Source organism: Sinocyclocheilus grahami, unplaced genomic scaffold, assembly GCF_001515645.1.
Source record: "Sinocyclocheilus grahami isolate Dianchi unplaced genomic scaffold, SAMN03320097.WGS_v1.1 scaffold989.1, whole genome shotgun sequence".
In the NCBI taxonomy this organism is placed as follows: domain Eukaryota; kingdom Metazoa; phylum Chordata; class Actinopteri; order Cypriniformes; family Cyprinidae; genus Sinocyclocheilus; species Sinocyclocheilus grahami.
The window spans coordinates 29,296-50,331 of record NW_015506168.1 but is presented as its reverse complement, the minus strand read 5'-3'; the positions used below and the strand labels follow the sequence as shown (position 1 = coordinate 50,331).

General features: G+C 38.8%; 1 protein-coding gene across 1 annotated transcript in view; it reads right to left on the bottom strand.

Annotated features, from left to right (window-relative positions):
* The window catches only part of LOC107565218 (phospholipase DDHD1-like), a 37,027-nt gene that overhangs the window by 12,194 nt on the left and 3,797 nt on the right, over positions 1-21,036 (bottom strand). The window contains exons 2-7 of the mRNA XM_016250438.1: positions 19,755-19,931; positions 16,385-16,480; positions 9,232-9,360; positions 7,934-8,081; positions 731-840; positions 317-423 (exon numbers count right to left, since the gene is read on the bottom strand). Of these exons, the coding sequence (XP_016105924.1) occupies positions 317-423; positions 731-840; positions 7,934-8,081; positions 9,232-9,360; positions 16,385-16,480; positions 19,755-19,931 (767 nt within the window). The remainder of the gene's footprint in view (positions 1-316; positions 424-730; positions 841-7,933; positions 8,082-9,231; positions 9,361-16,384; positions 16,481-19,754; positions 19,932-21,036) is intronic.

Genomic DNA, 21,036 nt, shown 5'->3' with positions numbered 1-21,036 from the left:
GAATCCTGAAAAATAAAATGTATCACTATTTCCACAAAAAAGAAATATTGGGCAAGCACGACATCAGAAATGTTTCTCGAGAGGCAAATCAGAATATTATACTGATTTCTGAAGATCATGTGACACTGAAGACTGGAGTAATGATGCTGAAAATACAGCTGCACATCACAGAAATAAATGATCATTTACAATATATTCACATAGAAAACAGGTATATTAAAATATAAAATTATTTCACATTATTCTGAATTTCAGTACAAGTTTGGAATGACGCGAGGGTGAGAAAATATAACTATTCATCATGAATGTGGGTCACCTCGTCTCTGTAGAGAGGGCTGGTGTAGTACATGATGTCCATGGCGCTGCTGTTGAGTAAATCTCTCAGGCCTCTCACTTTATCTGGTGTGATTGACTCCACTGTGTCTGCATTTGAAGAGGACAATGCTCTCAAAATATGCATACAAAGGCTAATGTATTTTTTCAGTCATCATTTCGTCATTAATGTTAATGCCTGTCATTGTTTGAGCTGTTTCGGTTGCACAGCTGATGGAGGGATGAAAGATGATAAATGAGTTTATGGCCTGTATTATATTCTCCTGCCATGCTTCTGCTCTCCGCTAAAACAGCATGTGTGTGCTTTTGAACAAAAGGTAAAAGCACAGAGTGTGTGATAACAGCAGCTGTTCAGAGGGTGAATGCAGACAGACACGTGGTGTGGCGTCTGTCTTACCGCCGTCCAAAGCCAGTTTAGAGCGCCACTCGACCGGCAGGAACTCCACATGTTCCTCTGTTTGCTCAGCGAAGTGCTTCTCCTCCATCTTCCTCACAGCTTCCCGCAGCCTGAACACACCAAACACAAGGGTACATACAGAAAATCACATTACCTTTCAAAACGTGCACACTTTAAATAAAAATTAAGCATTCAAAAATAGTTATTGTTAACTACAACTAAAACTATTAAAATTGTTGGAAACAAAGTGATAAAGTTGAAGTTGAAATGCTAAAATTTAAAGAAAGATTATAGAAATAGTAGAAATATTAAAACAAAGACAAATAAAAATGCTAATAAAAGATTTTTTTTCAATAAAAAAAGTTATATTTTTTTGTATTTTGTTCAATCTCTTAGAAATGTCTTCTGTACTGTTTGAACATTGTGTTCGTTTGTTCGTTGTTTGTTTTTACGAATAATAATGAGCAAAACAAAATAAATACAAATTCTAAAAACACATTTACTAAAACCAAAATTAAAACATAAAAATATGAAAATATAAAAATAAAAGCTAATTTGAAATATTAATAAATGTTATATATTTTTTTATTGTTTGTTAAAAGTAAACAAACAATAATTTTTTTTTTTTTTTTTTTTTTTTAAAGGAAGGTTTTTTTTCAAACATTCGTTCGGTATCTCACTATGGGAATCGCCTCGGGCGTGACCAATCCTGGAAGCACCGATTACACCACGTCTGTCTGTTGACAGACCAATCACGACAGTGATGCGGGAGTCCCGCCTCCCTCATATATATCACTGATCTTTATATCATATAAAGATGCCTTGCGTCCTTGTGCATGCGGAGCAAGTATTTCAGGCAGGGATTCTCATCCCCAGTGTATTGTATGCCTGGGAGTGAGACATGCTCAAGCAGCACTTGTGAACCCCGAGTGCTGTCCGCACTGTTCCCTTCTCCCGTCAAGGGTTCTGGAGAGAAGAGTGCGGGTGGCGGCCGCTAATAATGGAGACCCCTCCCGTTCTCCGTCGACCACGTTGACCAAAGAGCCACCTGTGTCATGCAGTTGTGGCGAGTTTATGGATGAAGTCTCCCCCCGAGCTTCCTCCTCTTTTCCCGATCTTGTCAGAGGGAAGAGAGGAGGAGGAGGAGGATGATGACGAAGTGATCACTCGTCTGTTGGAGGAGGATAGAGAGGAGGATGATGACGACACGATCCTACCAACGATGCCCTCCTGTCCAGGAAGCGCGTTAAGCGAAGGGTCCCCGGCCTCGGTTCAAGTGGAGCTCGATCTGCACGAAATGTGCAGGAAGGTGAGGGTCAATAAAATTTTCATTGAATGGCCGTCGCAGCAGGCGGGCCAGGGAACGGAGAGAGACCTATATGATGGCAAGCAACTGCCGTCGCTCTCCTGGTGAGCTGTCAGTGGCTCATCATCTTTACCCTAATCACAGAGCAGCTTTTCTTCTGCCTCAGCTTTACTGCCAGGACGTACTGAGCACTTAACAACCTCAGTTTTTCAGAAGATCTATCATTCCTCTGCTCTGGCAGTGAGGGCTCTGAATGCTACCTCTCTCCTCACTGCTCATCAAGCAGAGCTCATGGAGGAGATGAGGAGACAAATGGATGCTGGGTCACCAAACCCAGCTCTCTGGGAAGAGATCTGCGTTATTGCAGATCTCAACCTGAGAACCTCCAGGGGCGCAGTCCAGAGCCGTGGCAGCAGCATGGGCTTGGCAGTGGTTGGCGAGCGAGCTCTCTGACTGGGACTTTCAGGACTATTTGACAGAAAGAAAGCTGATTTCCTGGATGCCCCGGTTGAGCCCAAAGCCCTTTTCGGAGCATCAGTCACTGCTATGCGCCAGAGGTGTGATCTGAGGAAGCAGGAGGGTGAGGCTTTCAAAGCTTGCCTTCTCCATTAGCACGCCCTGGTTTTGATGCCCCTCTCAGAAGTGGTCAGTATGTTTTCAGGAGCCCCAGACCTCCTCAGCCTCAACAGACTGAGGCACGGCCTTAGCCAGCACAGCCAAGGGGGAAACCTTCCTTTGCAGCAGCAGCAGCTAGACACAGACCGGCAAACCCTCAGAGAGGGAAGAAATGCCAAGCAACCCGTCCTCATGTTCTGGACGAGGGGACGAGCAACAGCACTCTTGGATAGTGTTGTCACGGTACCAAAATTTCAGTATTCGGTACCAATACCAGTTAAAATCCATGGTTCTCTGTACCAATTTCGGTACCAAAGCAAAACACAAAAACATATTTAAAAATGTAATTAAAACATTTGACTATACTTTCATTTAATCCAAACTGTGTACATATTTAAAAATGGCTTTTGAAAACCTAGAGTTATTCAGCCAAGAATAACAACTAAGTTAGCTAAATGTTATATTCATAACAGAAGCAGTGTTTCCCCCAGAACGTGCACTCTATTTGTGGCGGCATATATATGCAAATTAATTCTCTGCCAGCAGGAGGTGCTTGTAGAGTGGGAGAGATAGAGATTTCCCCGGTAACGGCTTTAATCAAATAAGCGCTGCACCTGTTTGTATAAAGCCTATGCGCTGCACTTACAAATGCTGCTCAGGCATTACAGGCAAGATTAAATGAAAATGACATCCATAATTTTCTGAAGACAGTCGGTTTCCTTCAGAAATACAGTGATATAAAAACACCCGCACCGGGTTTCGACTTTGACACGTGCAGTGCTCATGTTTATTCAACGAAGTCAAAGCCTTTTGGAAAATCTATTTGTGGTGGTCAGTTTTGATATTGTGGTGGGCCGCCACAAATAAATCAATGTATGGGAAACACTGAGAAGATCTAAATATTAAAAATTAAAATTAAACTTACCTGCTTGAACTCTTTCATTTGATCTGGGTGTCTTTAAAGTTTTTTGTTAGTTTGGTGTGTTTTCTCCTTTTGATGTTGCCACGTCTCAGTGCTTTTATGAAGAGAGTGCATCTGCGCACCTTTCGGATAGCGCATCAAGAACCGGGTTGACCGGGTACTCGGTACCACCGGTACTTAAAAAAACCTGGTACCGTAACGTTTTCCTTTTTTTAGTACCAACTTGGTACCGAAGTACCGGGTCTTTTGACAACACTACTCTCGGAGTATCTGTTGTTATCCTCCCTCAAAAAGAGTGCTTATTTTCTCCCCTTCCTGCCAAGAATAAGGCGTTGGACTTGGTAACCATTCAAGGAAATGTCAAAAAGTTATCTTTTGACCAGTTCAGGTGTGGAGTTGTCACCAGTTTTCCCAGTGCCCCACAAAGAAGTTCTCCCCCCTCCACCCACAGAGCTGCCAGAAAGGGGTGAGGGCAGTTCACAAGGAAATATGTGTAGTGTGAAAATAAACAAATTCCCTGTGCATCCAGGCAGTGGGCCGAGGGCACAGCAAGGTTTGAAAATAAAAACACACACAAAACCAAACTTACTCAATTCAGAGCTGCAATCCCCAGCTCCCCCGCAGGATGGTGCAACCGCGCCATTAGTGGGAGAGAGCCGCTGCGGTCCGCTCGCTGCTCACGTGGCGAGCTGGCGCGCATGCGCACTACACCCCTGGGTTTTATCTAGGATACTGAGGGTTTATCGTCTGCAGTTTGCTGTAAAACCACCAGTTTTCAACAGATTTGATATCAGTCCCAGAAGGGAAGTCAGCTCAAGGTTTAGAGGAAAAAATTGCGATTCTGAGTTGTACTGCCGGAGGACAGCCAGCACGGCTTTTACTCCCGGTATTTTGTAATTCCCAAGAGAGGGGGAGGTCTCTGTCCCATTCCGGATTTGCGGAACCTCAACAAACACCTCAGCAAACTTCAAAAAAGTTCAAAATGCCCACATTCAAAGCGGTGTCACATTTTATTCGCGAGAAAGACTGGTTCACCTCAGTCAATCTGGAAGACGCATATTTCCATATAGACATCTACCCGGCACACAGGAAATTTCTCAGGTTTGCCTATCAGGGCATAGCTAACGGGTTTATGACTGTTCCATTCGGGCTCTCATTAGCTCCAAGAACGTTCAGCAAATGTATAGAAACGGCTCTATCATCGCTGAGAACAGCGGGTCTCAGAGTGTCAGCTGATTTGGACGATCTACTCCTCTGTGCTCCATCACGGCAGCAAGCGGAGACAGATACAGACACATGCTTGTGTCTCATTTGGAGAGCTTAGGTTTCAAGATAAACGAGACAAAAAGAGTAGATAGTCTATCTAAGCCTCAGACTGATCGGTATGTGTTTCTGTCAGAGGAGCACATCAGGTCAATTCGCAGCTGTATATCCCCGTTTCAAAAAGGGAACAAAGTCCCATTCAGACTTTGTTTACGCCTTCTGGGGCTGATGGCCTCGACAGTCTTGGTTATTCCTTTGGGACTGTTGTGAATGAGGGAATTTGAAAATTGGACAGTGGCACAACACTTATGTCCAAAACACCACCTCAACTCCGCAGAGTGATGGTGTCACCACTTTGCATGCGTGCTCTCCACCATTGGAGAAACCGCTCATTCCTCGAATCAGGGAATCCGCTGGGTGCAGTTTCCATGAGGAAGGTGGTAACGACGGACTGTCACTTTTAGGTTGGGGTGCAGTGTGTGAGGGCAGAATAGTGAAAGGGAAATTGCCCATCTCGCTGCAGAGCACGCACATAAATTACCTAGAACTGTTAACAGTGTTTCTAGCTTTGAAACATTTTGTACAGTTTCTGCGGAACCACCACATTTTGATCAGATCAGACAACACGTCCACGGTGGCTTATATAAATCGCCAAGGGGGCACACGCTCTCCTTAGCTTCACAGTCTGGCACAGAAACTGATTGTGTGGGGTAGGAAACACTTTTTCTCTTTATTATTCATTACGGGCAACGCACATCCCAGGAATAATGAATGCGGGGGCGGATCTCCTGACCAGGGGGAATCCTTGGCACGGAGAATGGACAGTCCTCCCTCAGGTAGTGGGCCAGTTGTAAAAGAGATTCGGCCGCGTTGCCGTAGATCTCTTCGCATCGCATAAAAACACTCACTGCCCTCTGTTCTTCTTGCTAGTGAGAGACGGTGCACCTATGGGTGTGGATGCCCTAGCGCACCCATGGCCAAATGTACTGCATTACGCGTTTCCTCCGCTAAGTCTGATCATACCAACTCTAAGAAGAGTAAGGGAGTGCGGTCACTCAGTCATACTGATTGCCCCGAACTGGCCGGGGAAATTGTGGCTGACAGAGATAATGCAGCTCCTATGCGACCAGCCCTGGCCTCTCCCGCTGCGCAGAGACCTCCTTTCAAAAGCGCGCGGGGAGATTTTTCACCCTGCCCCTCTTTCATCTGCAAAGTGGGTTAATGAACTTCATGCTTTGTCGGTTCATAACTCCTGTATGCAGTTCACAATGGATTACTCCAGAGTGTCTCTCAAAACTAATACAGCGTTCGTGCCTAAGGTGAGCGAGTCAGCTCTAGCCTGTAATCAAGTGGATTTATTGGCTTTTCACCCGCCGCCCTTTTCGTCACTAGAAGAAGAGTGGCTTCACTGTTTGTGCCCTGTCAGTGCATTGTGTTGCTATGTAAACAGAACGAAAGCGCTGCGGAAGAGTAATCAGTCATTTGTTTCATGGGCTGATTCTCATAGGGGTAAACCTATTTCTCGTCAGCGCCTGTCCCACTGGGGTATATATTGTATATTATATTGGGTTATAATAGCATGGGTCTTAGTCCTCAAGAGAGGCTGAAGGCTTATAGTACCCGAGGCTTGGCCACCTCCTGGGCATTGTTTAAGGGCATTTCAATTCAGGACATTTGTGCGGCGGCGAGCTGGGCATCGCCACACGATTTTGTCCGATTTTATAGGTTGGATGTTACAGAGCCGTCGTTCGCTCATTCCATCCTAAGTGTGTAAAAAAAAAAAAAAAAAACACTCGTACAGAGGATGTTTTTATTTTCACATGTCTCCGTTCTATTCTGGGAATAGTGGAGGGCTTTTATTCTTATGTTATCACACATCACAGAGTTGGTTGACATGCCTGCTTCAGACAGCATATCTGCAATACAGCAGTTGTCTATATCCCATAGTGAGATAAAGAAAAAAAACAGGTAGCCCATCTGAATTAGGACATTTAGGCTATTCATCTAATAGTAGCCTACCAAAATCTTATTAACAGTAGAAGTTAAATCTTACTGTAGTCTTCAAATCTGGGTATGGTCTTACGTTTTAAAATCACAAAGGGAGTTTGGTCCCATCAGGCTAACGTGACAGTCACGACTCATGCAGCTGTAAGCTTTTCTTTTTCTTTTGTTTTTACTCGCGATCTTTACAACACGCAATACATTACGTATTTCATGGCACACTCGTTTTATGCGTATTTGGCGCCACCTATTGTTGTGGGTGTATTATTGACATGTCAAAGTCTAGACCCTGAATATAAGACGACCGCGTTTTTTCAGATGTATTTCCAAGAAAAAAACATCGTCTTATATCCGGGTCAATACGGTATATATATATATATATATATATGAAGGCAGGACTTCCGCATCACTGTCGTGATTGGTCTGTCAACTGACAGACGTGGTGTACTTGGTGCTTCCAGGATTGGTCAAGCCCGAGGCGATTCCCATAATGAGATACCTCACTCATGTGATCAGAGAACAAGGGTTACGTGAGTAACCTAATGTTTTAGTTGTTTGGGAATTTTAGTAATTGTTAGTACTTGTGCTTATATTTTCCGTCACAACCATGATATGTAAAATGGGATGTAAATGTTATTTGTTTTCGATTTTTTAGAAACATTTTCACATTTCGATTGTCGTATTTGTAGCTATAAACATCAGAACAAACTGTTAATGCATTTACAGTAATACATATGTGACGTGCATAAAAAAAATATTTTGTCAACACCATAAGCATCCAATTAGATATTCTTCAGTAGCTGAAAATCAGCTTGAAAGCATCCTGAAATTTAAATTAATTCATAAGTGAATGTTGGAGCTGTAACTATTTATAATATACAGTATATATTCGACAAAACAGTATCAAGGTGTTGACTCTTATTAAGTGATAAACATGAGAAACACACTTTTTGTGAGAAAATGCAAACCAGGAGCTCTGAACGTGTTTACATGAACACATTCATCCAAATATTTTCCTATTTTATACACTATAGCTGTTCACCACTGCATATCATTGAGGACTTTATTATCACTAACAGCTCTCCTGAGGACTTACATGGCAGTGTTTTTGATGATACGATCCTTGTCCATCTTCTGTCCAATGCCATGGACCACAAACACAATGTGTGTGGTCTGAGGGGGTTTATCGTCCAGCGAGGCCTCTTCCAAAAAGCCACGGTGCAGTCTGGTGCCACTGCTGGAGGCTGAGCACAACCACACCACACATGTTATGAGAGCTGTGCTGTTTTATTCATACATTCACACATAAATAGCGTTTATGCAGCCTCTGCATCTGTGACTATATTCACATTATAACATGGGCTCTTGTACCTCTAATGCTTTTTATGTAAAGATTAAAACATTATAAAAATATTACGGGCACAAAAAAATACCTTAAAATATCCTACCTTGGCTATTTGCATCATACATGGTCATAGTTACACTTTACAATAATATTCTATTTGTTAATATTAGTTAACATGAACAACCAATAAAAAATATGTCAAAGCATTTATTAATCTTAGTTAATGTTAATTACTACATTCATTAATATATTGCTCAAATCAAATGTTGTACGCTAACAAACATAAATATTGTAACAAAAGTTTTACTTATTGTTAGTTAATGCACTGCTAATGTTAACTAATAGGACCTCATTGTAAAGCATTAACAGGGATATTATAGTCAACTTAAACCATAAACATAAACATTAAAAAATAAGTAAAATAAATATAAAACTTAATATTACTTTTTGTTCACACTTTAGTTTGGGGACCAATTCTCACTATTAACTAACCATTATCTACAACTTTTGTCTCAGTAAACTCCTAATTTGCTGCTTTTTAATAGTTGGTAAGGTAGTTGGTAAGTTTAGGCATGGGGTTTAAGGATTAAGGGATCTAAAATATGGTCATGCAGAATAATACATGAATATGTGCTTTATAAGTACTAATAAACAGCCAATATGCTAGTAATATGCATGCTAATAAGCAAATAGGTAATAGTGAGAATTGGTCCCTAAACTAAAGTGTTACCGCTTTTTTAATATAAAATAACTAAAATAAAATGACTTGAAAACTAATAAAACTTATAAAGACATATTTTTGAAAAACAAAAAAGAGATAAAAATACACACAAAAAATTACAATCACATTGACTAAAATTATAATATATATTCTCCATTTTAATTTTAAATTAAATGTTTAATTTTAAATGTAATTTTTTTTTTTTTATATTTATAAAAACTTTAAAAGTATCACAATGATACTAAAATAACACTGCCATCATATTATCAGAAAAGTTGCTGGGATTGAACAGCAGGTTGATTACTGTGTGTCCACTCTGTCCACTCACCTTTAGAGAAGCCCAGCTTCTGCGTGACAGTGCGGGCGATCTTAGACGTGGTGGCGTCACTATACAGATACACCTCATCCACACTGTACCAGTCCACATGACTGCGGCTCAACTGCACACTGTGAATGGCTGGACGACATTTAGGAAGGACCACACTCATTACACTAAAAGACATGGCTATATAGTAACACACATCACTGTTCACATTACAGAGTAAATGACTATAAGAAGCCATGAAACTACAGGAAAGTCTCCCGTAAAGAGAGCACACTGAAAAGCCATCTGTCATTCTCTCTTACAAACAGAGATATGTTTGTAAGATATATATATATATATATTGCAATGTTCCAGTGTCTATTGATAACAAAAAAAATAATGTCATCCCTCAGTTTGTGTTTGATAGTTCACTTCATTAAAAGTCTTCATTAAAAGACATTATGGTTGGTTTAAATGTACACTTGTACTTTTGTTAAAATGTTTATATTAATTATTTAGTACAAATTACAATTACATTACTTGGAGTCAAATTACAGTATCTGTAGATATTACAGATACCGTAAAATACTTTGAGAATTCAGTTCTTAACAAACTTTTATTTTGGTATTTTAATTTGTAAGGCCCTATATGATTCAGTTCTGGAAATGGGGATCTCAATGTGGTTTCAGGAGTAAATTGTTAAACCAAATGTGGGTCACTTTCCATACAGCTTTGCATTATGTGCCTGTAACTCATGAAGCACTGTTGAATTTGACCCATTTTCAGTGGTTACTTATGAAAACGCTCTAAAAATAATAATTTTTGCAATTGCTTAGATTCCAGTTTCAACATTATTTGTTCCTCAGCAATTTGCCTTTAAAATGAAAAAAAAAAAGTATTAGCTGTATACAAAGTGACCCACATTTAAATTTGTGTACAATTGAATAATTTACTCATGGAGCCACAATGAGATCACCGTATCTCTGGAACTGAATCACATAGAAGATAAATGAAGAGAATGAAGATAAACATTTGTTAAGAACCAGACTCTAAAATGATATTAAGATATCTTTAATATTTCTTGAGTTACAGGCATGCAAATTGTTGGGAAAAAATGCAAAAAGTGTGTTTTTTCACCCCTCACATACAATGCTACGGAGCCCCTAAAGGGACATGGTGTTGGAAAAAAATATCGGTGAGGGTGGAAAAAAATTCAGTGTGGGAGGAAAAAAATGTTTGCGTTCTCTTGCAAAACTTTTGTGTTCCCTCGAGAAACTTTTGCGTCCTCTTGCAAAGATAATTCTGATCCCTTGCGAAACTTTTGCGGTCTCTCGGAAAGATATTTTGTATTCCCTCGCAAAACCAATTGAGTTCGGACAAACACTTCCTGTTTACTTTACAGATTGTAAATTAGCGGTTCATACAGCTCGTACGTTCACAATGGAGCGGTTCAGAGTTTTATTTTAAACTTGGACTCAAGTTCAAATCCAGTCAGCTTTGCTTATAGTTTAAGGCATGGTTTTGGGACATTCTAAAATGCTTAATGTGGCTTAATGTACTATAACTGTCACAGATCCTGTCCATGAACTTCCGTCTGCTTGCCACCAGAGGTCGCCCTCCCATTATATTGACTCTCACACCACACAGACTGTTAAGCATCACCCTGGACTACATTTCCCATGCGCCATTGCACTAATCACAAGCTCACCTGAAACCAATCACACACAGCTGCTACCGATAACACACACTATATAAATCAGTCTCACACCACCATTCAAGACCGAGTACTGTTCAGCATTTATCGCTCACCTAGGGATAGCTACTTTATGGAGCCCTTCCAAGTTCATGAGTCTAGCCTTGTTCATAGTCTGTTTTCCCGTGTCTTGATCCTAGCCTGTTATCTCGTCCTGTCTGATTTCTGCCTGCCGTGAAGTTTATAGCCTGTCTTGGGTTTACCCTTTACCCTGTGTTTGCACCTCGATTGGATTATTGCTTGTTTTGGATTCCTCTTTTGTCTTGCCCTCTACATATCTGTTTGCTGGTGTCCGACTCGTGCCTGTGTTGACCCTGCCTGTAAATAAAAGCTTTCACATGGATCCACATGCCTCTCGTCACGGTTACAATAACAGTGACATTGGAGGCCCAATTCGGTATTTATAAATTCTATTAATACTAATAACAATTGTAATATTAATAACCTTATTAATAGCATTACTATCAATCAAGCAGATAGCCATGAATGCAACGTTAAGCTTTTTCTCCCCCAGTGAAAACCATTAGGCTATAGAAAATGCTTAAGGGAGGCTAAGGGATGAAAACGGTATAAAACTAAAATATGGTTTTACTAAAATACAGTTTATTAACAAAATATAGCCTATTATGCATAGGAAAGCAGACAAGCCCAGAATAGCTATAAACAAGTCAAAACCTAATTTAAAGCGAAACTGAAAGTATGGGCTCCCCGCTCTCATTCAGCACAAATCCAAATGTTTCCATATTCGCAATGTATGTGATGCTAAACCATTATTTATTAAATTAACTGGGCTTTGTACGTTCCAATATTGACAAAAAATGTGCTGTACTGGAGTGGACCGGGGCTCAGGTTCATAACTGATTCATAACTACAACCATTTGCTTTGTTACTGAATTAATGAATGAATGACGCAACGCCTTGCTCATTATACAGTGACTTGCCGCCACCTACTGGCGATTTTAGTTTTGAATCTACAAGTATCACTTCGTTTTGCCATCATTTATTGCTTTATTTATTATATTATTAATAGACTTAATGGAATGTTAAGAATATGACATAAAACATGACATACAATTAATAAGGCTAGAAAAACTTTGCCTCTATAACAGTAAAAGTGCACCTGTAAATCAATTTAAGGGGGCAAATATTGTCCTTTAATGGAAAAGGTGTGACTGCGGTCTAAGTGGGGGTACTCAGAAGAACGTTAGGCTAAATGCCGCAGGGGGTACGCCACTGTAAAAAGTAAAAAGTTTGAGAACCACTTGCTTAATGGATTACTGCATTGATTTCCTGTAGCCTAGAATATTTTTTATAAAATATACAATTATAAAATTTGGGCTTTTTTCCAAACTTGTAATAATTTCTTTCTTCTGTTGAACATAAAACCAAAACAGTAACCAAAACAGTTTCTGGTCCCCAATGACTCTTGATAGTATTTTATTTTATTTTTTACCTTACTATGGAAGTTACAACCAGCAGCTGTTTAGTTGAGACACATTCTTCAAAGTATCTTCTTTTGTGTTCAACAGAAGAAAGAACTTTATGCAGGTTTAGAACAACTTGGGTAAATTATGACTAATTTAATTTTTGTGTTAACCACACCTTTAAAGTGACAGACACATCCGTGCTTCGTGACTGAGTGTCCCTTATTTTGCCTCGCTGAAGGTGGCAACCCTAGATACGCTTAACGTGCAATTTACCAGGTTATGTTCATATTCTGGGCTATTCTGCTTGTCTGTATGCTTGATGAATAAGGTGTGTACTGAATTTAGTCCTCAGTGTCATTAAGCATTTAGAATGTCCCAAAACCGTGCCTTGATAAGCATTAACCACACCTGACTATTTCGTCCAAGTTCAAAATAAAACTATATGAACCGCTACATTGTGAACGTATGGAGCTGTATGAACCACTACAATCTGTAAAGTAAACAGGAAGTGTTTGTCCGATTGTCCGTTTTGCGAGAGAACGAAAAGTTTTGCGAGGGAACGCAACGTTTAGCGAGAGAATGCAAAAGTTTTGCGAGGGAACGCAAATATCTTTGCGAGAGAATGCAAAAGTTTTGAGAGGGATCGCAACGTTTAGTGAGAGAATGCAAAAGTTTTGAGAGGGATCGCAACGTTTAGTGAGAGAATGCAAAAGTTTTGAGAGGGATCTTGTCCGTTTTGCGAGAGAACGAAAAGTTTTGCGAGGGAACGCAAATATCTTTGTGAGAGAATGCAAAAGTTTTGAGAGGGATCGCAACGTTTAGTGAGAGAATGCAAAAGTTTTGAGAGGGATCGCAACGTTTAGCGAGAGAATGCAAAAAAACTGAAAAATATTTTTTCCTCCCACCCCAAATTTTTTCACTCACTCAGATTTTTTCCCACCACCATGGTCCCTTTAGGGGCTCCGTACACTGCAACAATGATTGCTAAAGTCAACAGATTTTTATTAATAGACCTACCAATCTGCAATGTGCAAAAACTAAATAATGCTGTTACCATCTTTCTAAAGTCATTTCACCCCCCTGTAATCTGGCCCCATATCTTCAGTGAAAATGGTCATTTTGACCCCCCTCTAAAGGTAATGGATTACTCCAGATTTACCCATGTAATTTAATATGTGGGGTTTCTTCTATTTCTTTCAACAGGAAAACAAATAACAACATTAAAAAATTTGGTTGAGTTGACACTGAATGACCCTCTTGTAGCTATACTTTCAAAACTGTGTGTATTTTAACACTCAGCGTTTTTCTCCATAGACTTCCATTGTAAGTGTAATACCGTAATTGTTTTTCTTCAGTTTTACACACTGAGGGATGAGATTGTGTTCTGTGGTAATTAACAGTATTCCACATTGAGCCAGTACATTATTTTATTATAAAGGGGTAAGTATTGGTAATTTTGCACATTTCTAAATTTCAGTTTTAAACCGGGTACATTATGATGGATGGACTCAGAAATCTAAGAGTGCACTTGTCTGTACTCAGAGCTGCTCTTTTGCACAGGCGTCTACGGTTGATCAAAGCAAACAAAAGGACTGCAGGCCTAGAGCATCGTGCTAAAACACTGAACTGTAACATTAACACCAAGTCCGGTTCAGTGATGGATCTGGATAAGAACAAAGGACAGATGATTGACAGTTTCTGTTCTCCTTAACGGCAGTGATCTCTACAGTCTGGTGTCAAGTCACCGTCCTTCTATCAATCTCATCTGTATAAGCGAGGACATTCAAAGGACAGCGGGGTGATAAAATCGAGTCGAGTTTCCTGACAGACACACAATTATTTCCCAGGGACACAATCTACTGAGGACATCTTTCAATCCAAGCTCTAAATGAGATCTTCAAGATTATGGTTCATAAAAAGATCAATTTTTGAACTAAACATCAAAATATTAATAGAGGACCATCTAGCACCATCTTATTGAATGGATTGAACATATTTTAACAGACAGGCTGTTTTATGAAGGCAAAAAATGGGTAAAAGCCAATGGGCAACAAGTATATGATGAAAATCTAAAAATATCGTCTGAATACACTCTTAAAAATAAAGGTGCTTCACAGAAGAACCTTTTTGTCTAAGTGGTTCCATAAAGAACCTTTAACATTTAAAGAACCTTTCTGTTTCACAAAAAGGTCTTTGTGGCAAAAGAAGGTTCTTTAGATTATAAACAGGTAAGAAAGAGATGGTTCTTTAAAGAACCTTTGACTGAATGGTTCTTTGTGGAAACAAAATTGTACTTCTATGGCATCGCTGTGAAGAACCTTTTAAGCACCTTTATTTTTTTAAGAGTGTAATTGGTTTACTCACTGGGGGATGTATCACACTATTGCAACATATTTGGATTTAAACCTCACTATTTCCCAGAGAAAACTCAATGGAAGCATGCGGTTCTACTTTACTGACCTACATACATGGCATAAACCCATTATGGTGCCAGGAGCCAAACTAAAGTTACTCAGGAGTCCCAATAAAGGACAGATTATTCTTATATGCCTATCAAGGGCCTCATGAATCTGTGGAACAGATGATATTTGATAGATAAATATTAAACAACCTTAAAACAGAACATGCTGCATTACATGTTCGTCAAAAATGGAGTAGTGGAGTATTAGAGCAGGAGCAACTTATCCTGGAGGGATTACGAGGCCAACAAAGGTTAACAGGGCTTGTGTCAGAAGACAGCCTGTCAGGATTTCTGAGCGACAACAGGCACTAGGTTTTCTGCATGTATTTTGAAGGATATGACTCTCTCCAGCCGCAGTTGTGAATTGAACAGAATATCTAAAAAAATATATGTAATATATGTAAAATATATTTTAAATTAATTTATCAGTGTAGCAGGTATGATGGCTACATTCATGCCACGCATGCTACAAATAAATAAACCCACAATAAGTCCGTGGAGCGAACTTGTCAGTCCATCTTGATGAACGATGCAGAGGAACGTGCACAGGTGAACTCTGACCAATAAGAGGACAGTTTTACTCACATTTGACTTGCATAAAATTTCGTATGCTTTGCAATGTTGCCTTGTGCAAGCGAACCGAACCAAGAATAAAATCAGTCAATCTGACATGAAATTTTGGTGTACAACTAGGCACAATTTAAAGAACAGGTCTGTGAAAGGAACACTCCACTATTTTTGAAAATAAATAGTTTTCGAATCCATTCAGCCGATCTCTGGGTCTGGCGGTAGCACTTTTAGCTGTAGCTTAGCATAGATCATTGAATCTGATTAGACCGTCAGCATCTCACTCAAAAATGACCAAAGAGTTTCTATATTTTTCCTATTTAAAACTTGACTCTTCTGTAGTTACATCGTGTACTAAGACCGACGGAAAATGAAAAGTTGTGTAATATCATTGCGCCTGCTGCACTCACGTTACGGCAGCAAAGTTCCTTGATTATTACGCTGGAATGATAGTATAGTTCCTAGACATATCGGCCTAGAAAATCACAACTTTTCATTTTCCGTCGGTCTTAGTACATGATGTAACTACAGAAGAGTCAAGTTTTAAATAGGAAAAATATAGAAACTCTTTGGTCATTTTTGAGTGAGATGCTGACGGTCTAATCAGGTTCAATGATCTATGCTAAGCTACAGATAAAAGTGCTACCGCCAGACCAGTAAAACTTAACTGTTTAACTCTAGGGGAGTTGGAAAATGAGCCTGTTTTCAAAAATAGTGGAGTGTTCCTTTAACATGAGACACAATGCATGTATCCAAAACACTGCTTTAGGTATTTTGGATACATCAGATTCTAAATATAGTATCCTAATAGCTATAACAAGAAAAAAAAAACAGCAGGGAAAAAAAGTAAAGTGGAACAAAAAGAATCATTTTTTAACACATTTGTGAAGCTAATGCAGGGTTCTAATGAACAAAGGCGGAAAAACAGAATCAGCATCTACAAGGAGTAAAAACGGAGGGTTGTAGTACCTTGACATCGCTTTCGCTTGTGACTTTTAGCACTCGTCTGATATCCGCTCCATTTGAATAGAAAGGGGAGGTAGAATGGGGGTAAATGGGAAAGAACTAACAAACCAAGAAACAGTAAGTGGTCATGTTATTGGCAATATCACTTTACTATATCACTCTAACACAAAATCTTAGTTTTAATAAAAACCCACAGTATTATGAGACTGCATTGTACTGTATAACATTCAACTCAAAATACAAGTAATGCCATCAAATTGTGTAATTCCAGCAGCACACTTAAGCAGGAAAGGCAATAACATCAAGACCTGTGTTAGTAACACATGAAAATCATGCTGCTTACATGCTTATAAGGGCCTTTTTTGACCCAGGACCAAGCATGTGATATGACCCAGGACACATTTCTTATTTCAGATTTGTTAACCAATAAATGTTTCAATAGTAAAGAGAGTGAAAACACAAAATCACAAACTCATACAAATCCAAATAACATAACTGGTCTTTTGTTAATTCAGTGTTTAAGAGAGCTGTTGTTTTAATACTTTGATCTTTTACTAACCATGTTTACAAGCACAAGAATATGGCTTTATTAAATTAAATTTGATCATATTGTAATTATGTACGCATTGTGCATTGCCAAAACTAAAGTAAGACACAGCACCGTTAGAGTCTACACTTTTAGATCACTGTGCTTGTGTGACATAAACACAATTGAACAAGATACTGCAGAGAACTGCTAAATATGCAGTGTAATAAATGACAAGGAGAATATCTCTGGTACTTCCATAATAAACCAGCAAAACTTTGCTGACATTTTATACAGCTCCTGCACACAGAAACATTCCAACACCTCTGAAGCATCTAAACCTTTCTGAGTTTAAAGACTTAACTAGAACACAGACCTTAATCAGAAAATGATGTGCATGTAATAGGATCCTATTCCTAAATAACTTAGATTCTATTTTAAAGAGAGAAATCACTCCTCTGTGAGGCTGTATTGTTTATTGTCCTTCCCTCCCTTTATTTCTTACACACCAACCAACGCAGAACATTTTTCAAAACCCAAGCACTCATTCCCAACACAGCAGACCCTTAAAACAAGCCTTTTTTAACATTTATTTTATTCCTTGGGGACAAGTCTTTTTTGAAGATTGTAAACACATTTATCTTTTGAACACTAAGCCACACCAAAATGTGTGTCTTGTGTAATGAAAAGTGTGGTAACACTTTACTTGAAGGGGTGCGCATAAGACTGACATGACACCTTCATAATGAATATGAATATGAAGGAGGTTTTATGCATGTTTATGACAACTGTCATTAAGTGTCATTCGCTCAGTTATGTCATTTTTAATGCAAATATGACATTATTTGACCTAATCCTACCCTTACCCCTAACCATAGCCCATAACAAAGACATCTTAAACAATGTCATCAAAATTGCATAACTGAGCGAATGACACTTAATGACAGTTGTCATAAACATGCATAAAAAACCTTCATATTCATGACATGTGTCATGTCATGATTATGAAGGTGTCATGTCAGTCTTATGCACACCCCTTCAAGTAAAGTGTAACCAAAAGTGTGATGCCCAGCATGAAACTGCTGTTACAATGGACTGAAAACAAAAGAAGCTACAACCGAATGATTTAAGACTAAGACTAACTTAGGTCCCAGTACAGAGCCCTGTGACACTCCAAGGTCGATTATTCAACAAGATTGCTTATTCGATAGAATCTGCTATCCTGATAGGACAAAACTGTAAAAGTGCAGATGACGAGATTTGGATTACTGACTAGAGGAGATTAGACAAGATTTTCTGCACAAGAAAGTTACATTTTAATCTAATGAACCTTTACTTGTGATTAAAAGTTAGATCCCAGTGGAAGATGTTCATTCAGCATTCATGTAACTCAATGTTTAAATACACATTGGATGTAATTTTGTATGACCTACATTTAGCAACTCAAGAGTAAGTGGCCTACAAGACAGTGAAATTGTAGTGTAGTTTAAAAGAAAGGAGAAATGTACCTAGCTGCTTAGACCCTATTGTAACATCTCAATGTGAGATGAGTCACATTGGCTCACTGGAAAAATTAAGAGATTTTTGCTTTTTGCAAAAGTGTAATTTGAGGACATCCAGATCCTCAGTATCAAAATCCTCTCTTCAGCTGTCACGACATGGCCTTCTGTCTCCAGCAGTCTATACAGTTTGTACAAATTCTCCTTTATCCTCAAGTTGACTTTAGTCTCAATGAATATCTCTACTCACCCGGTCATGATCCGATTAAATTCCTTCCTATTTTACTGTCTATAATCCATTACCCTATAAAACAAAAAATCCCTAAAAAAAATGTAAATAAAAAAATAAGACCTAAATCAGTATCTTTCAACTGCTGTGTTGAATTGCCATTATGGATATTCACTTCTGGGTTGCACGTTTAACTTTACTCTGTTATTTAGTTTCCATCACTGCTCTAATTGAATTTTCAAAGTTAAATTACAAAAGTGTTACTTCAGATTTGTTTTTTTTTAAGTGCTCTCTGTGGGCTGCCCTCTTGTCAATGCTCAACCCAGAATTTGATGCAGAATGCCTTACATACATCATTATATATAATGTCATAGATATCATTATAGAACATTCAAATAAACTGATTAAGCATCAGGCCATCACAAGCTGCTTTTAATGCAACGCACAGAATTTTTTTTAATGTATAATTAATATAAACTCATCAAATTAACATATGATATTTGTAAATACAATTTTATTTTACATGAACAACTTGGTATTAAACAACTGCCACTGTGCGATGTGACATACGCACTATAGTTTTATCTATCTAGTTTTATGCTTTCCAGTGTTAATTTGTGTCAGTATTGCCAGAATAAGTTATTGTTGTTTTGAAAACGTATTGTTTAAAAGATCTCTCTCCCCATATTAGTCCTTCCTGGTTTGAGACAGGCTTGTTTTAGGGGTCAGTGTGGAGCAGATGTTCCTGCAATTTTTCCAGTGGAGCAAATTTTCTGTGGTTCCAGATAGCACCAGCACCCTGTCATTGGAAAAAGGGCTTGTGTGTTTATGGATAGAAATGATAGCTGTTTTTGATGCAAATGCAATCATGATGTTTTAGAAATGGTATAAGGAGAATTTCAGTCATGCATGCATTCCACTCTGTCATTTTTCAACAGGTGACGACAATAAGGGCAGGTGTGACCTTGTCAGGAACAAAACCTTTCACTGATGGATTCGTCATTCATTTCCCAATACTTCTAAACTAACTAACAGCCTCACATAGAGGACGAATGCTCTCTTTTTACAATGAACCTCTTTAGAACAACCAAATAATGTGCTAGTAATAGAGTCTCTCACCATCTTTTCTGTCCACAGTCTTGGCCAGCGTGTCAGTCTCAAAAGCGTCCTGTATCTGTTGTCCTCGGAAGCACACCAGGTGCTCTTTCTCTATGAGGTCGCTCTCATCCTCCTCTACAGGCATCCATGTGCCGTCAATGAACCACTGGCCTCTCATGACAGGGATACGATCCTGTTCTACAATGCAGAGAACACAAAATAAAGTACTATTAGTACAGAACACGGAATAGAAGTAGGAACTAGGATCATTCAGCAATCAAACAATTTGTACAAGCATAAGAAACATATATTTACATTGAGTAAAATGTATCTACACTGTAAAAAATGTTTTTGAAGCTGTCAATTAAACAAAAATTACTGAGGTACATTTTACAAGAAAATATCCTTTATACTTCAAAATTTTACATTTAATTCAATGTGTTACTTGCCGTTTCTTTGGAATTATTTACACAATTTTCTAGCAATTTCTGAGTGAAAATTGTTTCAAAGTAAATCCTACTCCAAATCAGTTTCCGTGTACCTGCATTTAAAAGTTTTACTCTGAATTCTTCTGCTAAACACACTATAGTGATATCACACTGAGATGCTAATACAGTTAATCATTATGCAAAAAACAAAACATGTTGCCTTTAAGATGATGCACTGAATATCTCTTCTACAAAAAGAGCATTTTTCATCATGTGAAAGCTTAAGTCACTGTTGTCCACAGTGTCAACTACACTACTTCCCTGTTTTGTAATAACATATTTCAAAAAGAAAAATGCACATCATTTTTTTTTAATCTGTTATAAAAGTGGTTTAAAGGGGTCATATTATGCTCTTTCACAAAGTCTTGATTTTGTTTTGGGGGTGTACTAGAACATGCTCTCATGCTTGGTGGTTCGAAAAACGCATTATTTTTCACATAATTTACATTATTAAAATTCCTTTCTCCCATCCTGGCACAAACGGCTCGATTAGTTCCGGCTTTGATGAAGGTCTGCCTTCCGAAAAACAAAATGTGTTGTGATTGGTTAGCTGTCCCGGTGCGTTGTGATTGGCGAACAGCATAGACGGTGTTTCAGTACTACCACGCCCCTTGCTCCGTCATTCAACAAAAGCTTTTTGGCTAATCCGGCACTACTCACTAGTGTTGTGGAAGCTGTCCTCAGTAAAATGCGCAGCACACAATAGCAAATTGGGGTTATAATGCTCAGGAACAGAGTTAAAAAATAAATTGCAACCACTGTTTCCTGACATCATCCGCTTTCGAAAGCCCAAACAAAGACGTTTGGGCACGGAG